The sequence below is a fragment of the Oncorhynchus masou genome, chromosome 20 (assembly GCF_036934945.1).
Source record: "Oncorhynchus masou masou isolate Uvic2021 chromosome 20, UVic_Omas_1.1, whole genome shotgun sequence".
NCBI lineage: Eukaryota > Metazoa > Chordata > Actinopteri > Salmoniformes > Salmonidae > Oncorhynchus > Oncorhynchus masou.
The window spans coordinates 17,403,716-17,414,805 of record NC_088231.1 but is presented as its reverse complement, the minus strand read 5'-3'; the positions used below and the strand labels follow the sequence as shown (position 1 = coordinate 17,414,805).

The window sequence follows — 11,090 nt, the reverse complement described above, 5'->3', positions numbered from 1 at the left end:
TATGATTGTGTGTCCTAATGTACCATAATTTATACCTTCATAATAAAAAAGAACACGTTGACTTCAGTTTTGTCCAATCAAAGTGCAGATACGAGAAGTATGAAGCTCGCATGGGTCAACCCCTTTGCCTTCGTCATCTATCAACGCACCAATTACACCACCCGTTCTCACCCACCAATAGGAAGCTAGGAATCACCATACGTCGTTTGCTTACACAAACAAATAACATGGCAGACCCTTCTGAAAACCATCTTTAAGTCTAAATATTCAACTCGTTTCCAAGGATTACGAGGTATTCTTTTGTGCTTTGCAGCCGATATTAAAACCCATGGTTATGGAATTATGGCACGAGCTCCTGGGCACTTCTGCGCCGTCCCATGTCTGCATTCTGGCCTTGACAGTATTCGTGGCCGTCTATTATCTAATGCACACATTTCGCAAACACCAGGATGTCTCCAATATTCCTCCTGGTCCTAAACCATGGCCAATAGTTGGAAATTTCGGCGGGTTTCTGGTTCTCAATTTAATCTGGAGGAGGTTTGGAGGCTGGGGAGGGAAGGACGTCCCAAAATCAAAGACACGAGCTCTAATTTCGCCTCAAGTTATTATCACGGAACAAGCTAAGGTTTACGGTAACATCTACAGCATGTGGGTAGGGAGTCAGCTGGTAGTAGTACTGAACGGATATGAAGTGGTCAGGGATGCCCTCTCAAACCGGGCAGATGTGTTCTCCGACAGACCAGATATTCCCACCGTTACCATCATGACAAAGCGGAAAGGTAAGTGCTGCTTCTTGACTCAACCTGTGCGTAATAACGCATGAAAGCACAATAGTCCATAGATTTTGTTGAGGTCGATTTTACTTATCGTATGAGCGGTCTTGGATGAGCGTTTTGCCCGGTGAATATTCTATTGTTCTATAATTTAAAAAAATAAGTTGATGCTGGATAGTAAACAATGCCGGAAAAGCCTTTGTGCAAACGAACTTCCAGAATTCCAGAAGTAATCAAGGCACTCTCATGTAACAGAAAAATGTAAACGCCTTCGTCGTGGCTTACACCAACGTGTTGCGGCTATATCAGCCTTCATCAGGGTGACAAAGAATAGTGGTGTACAAACAGGTGTATATCCCAACTCTCACAGGAAGTGACTCACTTTATTACCATATGTAATTGATCAAGTTTTTAAAAATTGGGGGAAAAACACATTCAAGATACAAAGATGAACAAAATAAACATGGCATAACAAGAGAAAGAAATGCAATATCATAAAAGGAAAAAACGAACTGTGTACACGTGACCTCATGTTCCCAAACTTAAGAATGGAGAACCAAAAAATAAACCCCATCTTTTACAGGAAATGAGAATAATCCATTTCCTCATTTAGACCTGGCAATACAGTGGCCTTTAGTTTAAAGATTAGGAGGCGTTTGAGACTATCACCCCCCACCTGCGAGAAATGGGAACCACTTCAATGGCCATGGCTTTAAGAGGGTTTGGGCTGGCATGGCCAATCTGTCTGTAATGTTTAGCCAAAGGATATATCTCGTTAGCAGTCCTTATAGCATAGGCATGTTCAGACACCCTGTCCTTGAGCCTTCTCTCAGTACATCCTATGTAAAAGCACCCACCTGGGCAGCCTGTACACCACATAGGCAGCCCAAACTCTCTGAAAGCCATGGCCATTGAAGTGGTCCCCAGTACTCGCAGGGGTCTCAAACACCTCCCACAAAGCAAAACGTTCTGGATAAATGCATTATGGTAATGAATTGAATCACTTTAAAATACACCTGTTTGTTCACCACTATTCTTTGTCACCTTGATGAAGGCTGTAGCCACAACACGTCTGTGCTGGATCAAACTAAAGGCAAATGAGGAAATGGATTATTCTCATTTCCTGTTTCTTTCTTAAGTTTGGTAACATGAGGTCACATGTACACAGTTAGTTGTTTCCTTTTATGATATTGCATTTATTTTGTGGTGTTGCCACTACATGAGAGTGCCTTGATTGGAAGTTTGTTTGAACAAAGGCTGTTCTGGCATTGTTTACTATCCAGCATGAACTTATTCCTGTTTTATAGTATTTCATCCCATGATCAAAGAGCTCCTCATGGATTAACTATAAACAAAAGAAGCCCTCCTCTCCTGTGTCTCTATTCTATTGTTATATTCTATTATTCTATTCAATTGTTCTATTAAATTGTTATATTCTATTGTTCTATTTGATTGGTATGTTATTCTATTGTTCTGTTCCATTCTAGTGTTCTATTATATTGTTCTATTATATTGTTATAATATATCGGTCTGTTCTCTTCTATTGTTCTCTTGTATTGTTCTCTTGTATTGTTCTATTATATTGCTCCATCCTATTGTTCTATTCTATTGGTCTGTTCTATTCTATTGGTATTTTCTATTGTATTGTTCTATTCTATTGGTATGTTCTATTCTGTTGCTCTATTGTTATGTTATATTGTTCTATTCTAGTGTTCTATTCTATTGGTCTGTTATATTCTATTCTATTATATTCTATTGCTATATTCTATTGTTCTATTCTATTGTTCTGTTATATTCTATTGTTCTCTTATATTATATTGTTATATTCTATTGCTATATTATATTGGTCTGTTCTATTCTATTGTTCTATTATATTCTATTGCTATATTCTATTGTTATATTCTATTGGTCTGTTCTATTGTTATGTTATATTAATCTCATCAAAAGTCTTCCAAGCAGAAAAAGAAAGAGAAATTTAATTTTGCTCTGTAAATAATTACATATGTGTACTAGTGCATGGTGACAGCACTATTAACTGTCCTCGCCTCTTATCATTTCTCTGAACCTTAGGCATAGTTTTTGCACCTTATGGACCAGTATGGAGAAGGCAGCGCAAGTTCTGCCACACCACGCTGCGGAACTTTGGCCTGGGCAAGTTGAGCCTGGAGCCCTGCATCCTTGAGGGGCTGGCTGTGGTCAAATCTGAGCTGCTGCGTCTCAGCGAGGAAGATACTGAGGGTTCAGGAGTGGACCTGACCCCTCTGATAACTAACTCTGTGTCCAACGTAATCTCCTACATCGCCCTGGGCCAGCGCTTCCACCACACTGACCGGGAGTTTGGCGCCCTGCTGGACCTGATGGCCCGCGGCCTAGAGATCATCGCCAACAGGTAGCCTAGAGGTTAGAGATGTGGATCAGTAGCCGGAAGGTTAACTGGTTCAAAGATGTGGGAACTGAACTGATAACTGGAGAGCTGCTGGTCCTCTGATCTCAAGTAGAAGTTCCTGCTGTGTGCCCTTAAGCGCTTAACACATTTCAGTTTCTCCCAGAAAACAGGCAGTAACGTATCTATTCTACTCTATTCTATACTAACAGCGCGGCGGTCCTCATCAATGTCTTCCCCCTGCTCTACTACCTGCCCTTCGGTGTCTTCAGAGAGGTACGGCAAGTGGAAAGGGACATCACTGCCTTCCTGAAGCAGATCATCACCAGACACAGAGAGACATTAGACCCAGCCAACCCCAGAGATCTCATAGACATGTACCTGGTAGAGATGCTGGCCCAGGAGGCCGCTGGGGAGACGGACAGTAGCTTCTCAGAGGACTATCTATTCTACATCATAGGAGACCTCTTCATCGCTGGTACTGATACCACCACCAACACAGTGCTGTGGATGATGCTCTACATGGTCGTGTATCCAGATATCCAAGGTACTACATCAGAAAGAGGGGTGTGGAGGACCAGTTCAATGGAACCTAAAGACAACTCCTTGTTGAAGCATGATGTAGTACAGTACCCAATCATAATGCTATGTGTAACATATCCAGTGTCCTGTTTCCCAATGCTCGTTGCTTTGTAATAAGGATTTCCATGTCATTTGTACCTGTTCACACCACAGAGAGGGTGCAGGCGGAGATCGATGCAGTGGTGGGCCCAGACAGGGTCCCGTCTCTCACTGATAAAGGCAGCCTGCCGTTCACGGAGGCCACCATCATGGAGGTGCAGAGGATGACTGTGGTGGTCCCCCTGGCCATCCCTCACATGGCCTCAGAGACCACAGGTGAGGAGAGAGAAACCCATACTAGTCATTCTAATTCTATGGTAGAACCTGACTCTTCCGTTATGCACAGTCAGATCAATAAAGTTGTATTGAATTGCTTTCTCAACAACTTGGTCAGTCAGTTCCACCAGACCAACACTACAACAGGGACTAGGCTGCTGCAGCAGAAACAGGAGAGTACAACCCTTTCGCTATGGTTCGTCTGTTGTTGTCTTGCAGAGTTCCGTGGCTATACGATCCCTAAGGGCACAGTGATCATCCCCAACCTGTGGTCTGTCCATAGGGATCCCACTGTGTGGGAGGAGCCAGACGACTTCAACCCCTCTCGTTTCCTAGACGACCAGGGGAATCTCCTGAGGAAAGAGTGCTTCATACCGTTCGGAATAGGTAGGTTGTTCGGCAGTCTCTCTCGACAGACGTATGTGGGGTGTCCCATTAGCGACTTGCTCTACGATTGGCAAACAGGAGTGTAGTTACACGGTATACACTGAGTATGAAGCCTTTCTACTGTGGACATTTACAGTTAGGCTCCTGTAAAATCCACTGAAACAAGGTTCAAAAGGTTAGTTTACAATCTCACTGGATTGTTGAAGTCCCATACTACCCCTACATGAGTATGAAGCAGTTAGGCCACGACTGAACATTTCAATAATTTGATTTCACAGTCTTGCTTGATTATTGTGTATGTATGACACATGACTTAATGTGCATCTTTACAGTGTTCTCTCCCTCTCTTTCCCAGGACGCAGGGTGTGTATGGGCGAGCAGCTGGCTAAGATGGAGCTGTTTCTGATGTTCACCAGCCTGCTGCAGGCCTTCAGTTTCAGACTGCCCGAGGGGCTGGCCCCTCCTCCCATGCACGGGCGCTTTGGCCTCACCCTGGCCCCCTGCTCATACACTGTGACTGTGAGGCCCCGGCGGTGAGGCCACCAGACGAACAACAACCGCTGACACTGTCATTAAGCCATAAGGCACAAGAGGAAGTGGTGTATCATGAATACAGTCACAGGTAAACGGCGTTAGTTGGCCCGATCCGACAGCATCGGCCAGTCAACCCATTTGTCTGTAACTGTATTCATGATACTGCCTCGTGCCTTATTGCTTTTATAAAACTGTTACTAAAATAACAATTAATTACATATTTTAATTAAAACATTATTTTGATAAGTCAATTCATACTATTTAATTCTTCCACCAGAAGATATAGTCCAGACAAAAATCAGGTTTTTAGTTATTTTTGTCATGTTGCTACCGATGCCACCCAGTCTTAATTTTTTTTTGCATAGTTGCTATGCAAAGGTATTGGGAGTTCATTCTAAACTAAATGGGTGCAATGCAGGGGGACCATGTCTGTTCCCAGGGCCCTATGTTCCCAGGGCCTAATGTTCCCAGGGCCTAATGTTCCCAGGGCCCTATGTTCCCAGGGCCTAATGTTCCCAGGGCCCTATGTTCCCAGGGCCTAATGTTCCCAGGGCCTAATGTTCCCAGGGCCTATGTTGTTCCCAGGGCCTAGGGCCTATGTTCCCAGGGCCCTATGTTCCCAGGGCCTAATGTTCCCAGGGCCTAATGTTCCCAGGGCCTAATGTTCCCAGGGCCCTATGTTCCCAGGGCCTAATGTTCCCAGGGCCCTATGTTCCCAGGGCCTAATGTTCCCAGGGCCTAATGTTCCCAGGGCCCTATGTTCCCAGGGCCTAATGTTCCCTCAACCATTTTTTTCCTTCAGCTCTATCTTCTAAACAAGGCAACAGTAAATATTAAAGACAAAAACCTTCTGTTATGTAATAAAATATTTTACATAGCTTATATTTTTCATACGCTTTGTATTTTGGTGCATTAATCCACTGTTACTGATGGCCAGTATTCTGTTACATGTTTTTGAAATATGTATTTCAATTACTTAGAGTATTTTGTCATTTGTATTTCACTGGACTGAAATACGTTTAAAAGTCTAAAATTATTTTGAATATCTATTGCATTATGATCTTGATGTGCTTTAATGCATCTGTTGCACACACTATTCTTGTCTTTCAATAGAAAGTGCTCTTGCATCCTATCAAACTACAATGGTATTATTGACTAATTTCTATATCAGAGCAATAGTAGGAATCTAATAAAACACACCACATCAAAACTGGGTGAAAGGTCATGGAACGGGCTAAATAGTCACGTGACCACCGCCACACAACGACCTTCCTACTTTCCATGGTGTCTGAGTGTCAGTCTGCCTGTACGTTCAGTCACAGCCAGCTCCTTCATTCTGGTGCGGTCCTCTCCGCCTTGCAAACCATGGCTTTCTTCACTCACCAAGTCATCAGAGGTCTCTCCTCTTCTGCAGTCCGAAATGCAGCGATCAAACACGTTACGATCATCGGGGGTGGTCAGATGGGTGCAGGTATCGCACAGGTAATTAACGTTAACTGTTAATGACAGAAGTTTGTTTGCTAACATTAGCTTGCTACAGAGGCTAACTAGCTATCTTGTAAGCTAACCAGCTGTGTAGCTAACGCTGCAAGACTAGCTAACAAGCCAGTTAAATATAGCAATGAAGTGCACGAACATACCGACTACTGTTGGTTAGTTAAACGCTAGCTTGCTATTAGCTAGCTTGTTAGATACCCACTTGAGAAGCCAACCAAGGCAATTCAGGGGATAAATTGTGCAGGCTAATCAGTAACACAACTCTGTATTTTAAGCAACGGTTGTTCCTGTCTGGGTAAGAAGTACAGTATGTCTCACAAGTTGTCTCAGGTTGATCAGTGCACAACACAGATGGTGAAGATAGCAGCAGGAGGTGGCCTTTGACCTCTATCTACTGTAGCTAGCTAGTTATAGAAGGGATTCTGTTACCTACCTGAATGTCCTTCAATTCAGGAGTTGTATTACCAAAGTTACTTTTTGACAGTCCAACCTGGTGAACACCTGTCCCACCCACTCACAACTCGCACTTGTGTTCCCCCTTTCTAATAGGTGGCTGCTACAACGGGCCATTCGGTGGTGCTAGTTGACACAAATGAGGAAATCCTGAAGAAATCCGCCAAGGGAATAGAAGGCAGCCTGAAGAGGGTGGTCAAGAAGAAGTTCGCTGACAAGCCAGATGTTGGTCACTAATATGTTAATGTTGCTGTTTCCAATGAGGAAATGTTGGCAGAACTTCATTGACAGTCATCATCATGTATGTTACAGGCAGGAGCAGAGTTTATTGCCAAGGTGATGGCCAACGTGTCCATATCGACAGACGCAGCGTCTGTGGTGGGGAGTACAGACTTGGTGCTGGAGGCCATCGTGGAGAACCTCAAGATCAAACAGGGCCTCTTTGGTGCTCTGGACAAAGTGGCACCAGCGTAAGTATGGTTAGGAACCGGCTAGGAACCCGTGTCTCCTACACACCACAAGACTGTCTTAGCCCACTGAGCTGAATCCTAGGCATTAGCCTGTGGGTCCAACCCATGTCTTTGGTCTGAAGGTTTTACTCGCCAGGCGAGTGTGAATCCAAACCACATAAGCACTGTCCTGTCTCTGCTGCCTGCGACTTTGTCAATAACCATAGGGGTTAGCTATCGATGATCAGTGTTGAGATGAACATCAAGCCAGAGCAGGTGCTGTTTGATGAGAGAACATTTGTTGTTGCCGTTTTGAATGTGTAGCCTAAATATCCAAATTCCTTTATCTGCATTTGAGCTTTTTTTCTCATCTTACTATAAAGCTATGCCAGTATCCTTGAAATGTGCTTAAAATAGACTATTTTAAAACTATTCTAATTAAAATAAAATATTTCAAAAGGAAAGGCATTGTGTATCCCACATAATTGATGTTACTAATTGGGATGCACCTCATGGGGGTTGCTTGTTGCCTGATGTTTTTGGTTCCTCTATTTTAAGACACACCATTTTCGCCAGCAACACATCCTCTCTGCCCATCACCGACATAGCCAGCTCCACCAGCAGACTGGACAGATTTGGAGGGCTGCACTTCTTCAACCCCGTCCCCATGATGAAGCTGGTAGAGGTAAGGATCAATAGTGTGGTGTACATTTTAGGACATCTCTCCCTATGATTAGTCTATATAGTCTCCCGCAAAGCAGTTATTTTTTGTGTCATGATGGCGATGTTTAAATTAGAAACGTACGTAAGATGCTTTAAAAAATAACACTGGGCTTGCTCTCCTTATCAACAAGATTCAATTGAAAGATGTTAAGTAGTTTACGTGTCCTCTTCAGGTGATTGGAACATCAGCCACAAGCCAGGACACCTTCGATTCCCTCCTCGCTTTCAGCAAAGCACTGGGAAAGACGCCAGTGTCCTGCAAAGTAAGATCCTCGCTCATTTGAACAAAAATAAATTATTTCGCTAGTATTGTACACCTTTAAAGATAATGCAGTGACATACCATATTACACCATACATTATGTTCATCATATGCCGTTCAGATGCGTTATAAACGGTTCACTAACGTCAGTACATTATGTTCATCATATGCCGTTCAGATGCGTTATAAACGGTTCACTAACGTCAGTACATTATGGTCATCATATGCCGTTCAGATGGTTATAAACGGTTCACTAACGTCAGTACGTTATGTTCATCATATGCCGTTCAGATGGTTATAAACGGTTCACTAACGTCAGTACATTATGGTCATCATATGCCGTTCAGATGGTTATAAACGGTTCACTAACGTCAGTACATTATGTTCATCATATGCCGTTCAGATGCGTTATAAACGGTTCACTAACGTCAGTACATTATGGTCATCATATGCCGTTCAGATGGTTATAAACGGTTCACTAACGTCAGTACATTATGTTCATCATATGCCGTTCAGATGCGTTATAAACGATTCACTAACGTCAGTACGTTATGTTCATCATATGCCGTTCAGATGGTTATAAACGGTTCACTAACGTCAGTACATTATGGTCATCATATGCCGTTCAGATGGTTATAAACGGTTCACTAACGCCAGTCATCATATGTCGTTCAGATGGTTATAAACGGTTCACTAACGTCAGTACGTTATGTTCATCATATGCCGTTCAGATGGTTATAAACGGTTCACTAACGTCAGTACGTTATGTTCATCATATGCCGTTCAGATGCGTTATAAACGGTTCACTAACGTCAGTACGTTATGTTCATCATATGCCGTTCAGATGGTTATAAACGGTTCACTAACGTCAGTACGGTTCATCATATGCCGTTCAGATGCGTTATAAACGGTTCACTAACGTCAGTACGTTATGTTCATCATATGCCGTTCAGATGGTTATAAACGGTTCACTAACGCCAGTACGTTATGGTCATCATATGCCGTTCAGATGGTTATAAACGGTTCACTAACGCCAGTACGTTATGTTCATCATATGCCGTTCAGATGGTTATAAACGGTTCACTAACGTCAGTACGTTATGTTCATCATATGCCGTTCAGATGGTTATAAACGGTTCACTAACGTCAGTACGTTATGGTCATCATATGTCGTTCAGATGGTTATAAACGGTTCACTAACGTCAGTACGTTATGGTCATCATATGCCGTTCAGATGGTTATAAACGGTTCACTAACGTCAGTACGTTATGGTCATCATATGCCGTTCAGATGGTTATAAACGGTTCACTAACGTCAGTACGTTATGTTCATCATATGCCGTTCAGATGGTTATAAACGGTTCACTAACGTCAGTACGTTATGTTCATCATATGCCGTTCAGATGGTTATAAACGGTTCACTAACGTCAGTACGTTATGTTCATCATATGCCGTTCAGATGGTTATAAACGGTTCACTAACGTCAGTACGTTATGGTCATCATATGCCGTTCAGATGGTTATAAACGGTTCACTAACGTCAGTACGTTATATTCATCTCCAGGACACTCCTGGGTTCATTGTGAACCGCCTGCTGGTGCCCTACATGATGGAAGCCATCAGGCTACATGAGAGAGGTACACCACCAAATGTTTTGCCTGTATATGAATGAAAATTGCATCGGCGCCAAGAGGGATGTGACAAACGGTTATGTATGAACATCTATAGTTAACAAAACATTGTTGTCTGTATATGAAACCGTTGTCACCCTTCATTCAAATTCAGTGTGTGTGTGTGTGTGTGTGTGTGCTCTTCTCGTCAGGCCACGGGTCAAAGGAGGACATTGATATTGCCATGAAGCTGGGTGCTGGGTATCCCATGGGGCCCTTTGAGCTGCTGGACTACGTAGGACTGGACACGGCTAAGTTCATCATGGACGGTGAGTGTTGGGCTGCTTCACAAGTGTGTTCCGATTACAGAGAGATTTCAGTACCAGTTAAAAGAGGACTATATTAGCAGCTAGGAACAGGCCCAATAGAAATAACTGCATGTCATATGGCACAGGGGCAGAGCACTGTTTTGGTTATACAATGGGGAGCTGGACGAGAGGTGCCGGTGGTCTTTGAAAATGGTGATGAATATTTGAAGAAACAAAAACAAATTAAGTAGATGCAGGTAGTGTAAAACCAATGCAAAAGCAGTTAGTTAAAGTGAACAGTTTATGTTGATAACTTGATTCCAGGCTGGGTTGAGAAGGATCCTAACAACCCGCTGATGCAGCCCAGTGAGATGCTGAACAAGCTGGTGGCCGAGGGCAAGTTCGGCAAGAAGACCGGAGAGGGCTTCTACAAGTACAAGTAACCCCGCCCCAGAATCAACACGAGCTGGAGCCTGTTCATTAAGGCACACCGTGACAAAACGGAAAATGAAAATAAGAGTTTCCGATTGGACAAGATCATGTAGTCCCTCCCAGTACTGATAAGGGCATGAATGATAATAGAAAAAACCGCTGGTTAATTTTGACAACGGTAGAACAGAGATGCAGCTGGTACGACCCACAGTGCCTTCCTGAAGAATGCCAGACCGGTGTTATCAATTAAAATCTGTCTTTTGACTGTATATTCTGAATGTCATCTTTATGTGTGGTTTGTAAGCAACTGAGTTTGTGGCATTAAACTGACTTTTCCAAATGCTTCCCCGAGGTTGTTCTGAGATTTCTATTCATACAGTTGTTTT

At 43.1% G+C, this 11,090-nt stretch overlaps 2 protein-coding genes across 3 annotated transcripts; both read left to right on the top strand.

Annotated features, from left to right (window-relative positions):
• Positions 1-173: 173 nt before the first annotated feature.
• LOC135507065 (cytochrome P450 2U1) lies at positions 174-5,225 on the top strand. 2 transcript variants are annotated; one of them, XR_010450598.1, is made up of 6 exons: positions 174-779; positions 2,844-3,162; positions 3,369-3,703; positions 3,892-4,053; positions 4,337-4,440; positions 4,796-4,919. XR_010450598.1 is itself a non-coding variant. In XM_064926601.1 (6 exons), exons 1-6 carry the CDS (start codon positions 329-331, stop codon positions 4,975-4,977), a joined length of 1,617 nt encoding a protein of 538 aa, XP_064782673.1. In that variant the 5' UTR covers positions 175-328; the 3' UTR covers positions 4,978-5,225. The 2 variants fall into 2 exon arrangements, 1 of the variants encoding a protein (XP_064782673.1); XM_064926601.1 differs by having other exon boundaries at positions 175-779; positions 4,273-4,440; positions 4,796-5,225.
• A 915-nt stretch (positions 5,226-6,140) lies between these two features.
• hadh (hydroxyacyl-CoA dehydrogenase) lies at positions 6,141-11,048 on the top strand. Its single transcript, XM_064926603.1, has 8 exons — positions 6,141-6,456; positions 7,021-7,149; positions 7,237-7,394; positions 7,932-8,058; positions 8,270-8,359; positions 9,919-9,991; positions 10,177-10,293; positions 10,597-11,048. Exons 1-8 carry the CDS (start codon positions 6,256-6,258, stop codon positions 10,713-10,715), a joined length of 1,014 nt encoding a protein of 337 aa, XP_064782675.1. The 5' UTR covers positions 6,141-6,255; the 3' UTR covers positions 10,716-11,048.
• The last annotated feature ends 42 nt before the right edge of the window (positions 11,049-11,090 follow it).

Bases quoted from the DNA above. Each gene is read 5' to 3' on its own strand.
- LOC135507065 (XM_064926601.1), top strand. From the start codon at position 329: ATGGTTATGGAATTATGGCACGAGCTCCTGGGCACTTCTGCGCCGTCC. The intron at 4,054-4,272 runs GTGAGGAGAGAG...GTTGTCTTGCAG, and splicing joins CATGGCCTCAGAGACCACAG to AGTTCCGTGGCTATACGATC. The intron at 4,441-4,795 runs GTAGGTTGTTCG...TCTCTTTCCCAG, and splicing joins CTTCATACCGTTCGGAATAG to GACGCAGGGTGTGTATGGGC.
- hadh (XM_064926603.1), top strand. From the start codon at position 6,256: ATGGTGTCTGAGTGTCAGTCTGCCTGTACGTTCAGTCACAGCCAGCTC. The intron at 6,457-7,020 runs GTAATTAACGTT...CCTTTCTAATAG, and splicing joins TGGGTGCAGGTATCGCACAG to GTGGCTGCTACAACGGGCCA. The intron at 7,150-7,236 runs GTTGGTCACTAA...TGTATGTTACAG, and splicing joins AGTTCGCTGACAAGCCAGAT to GCAGGAGCAGAGTTTATTGC.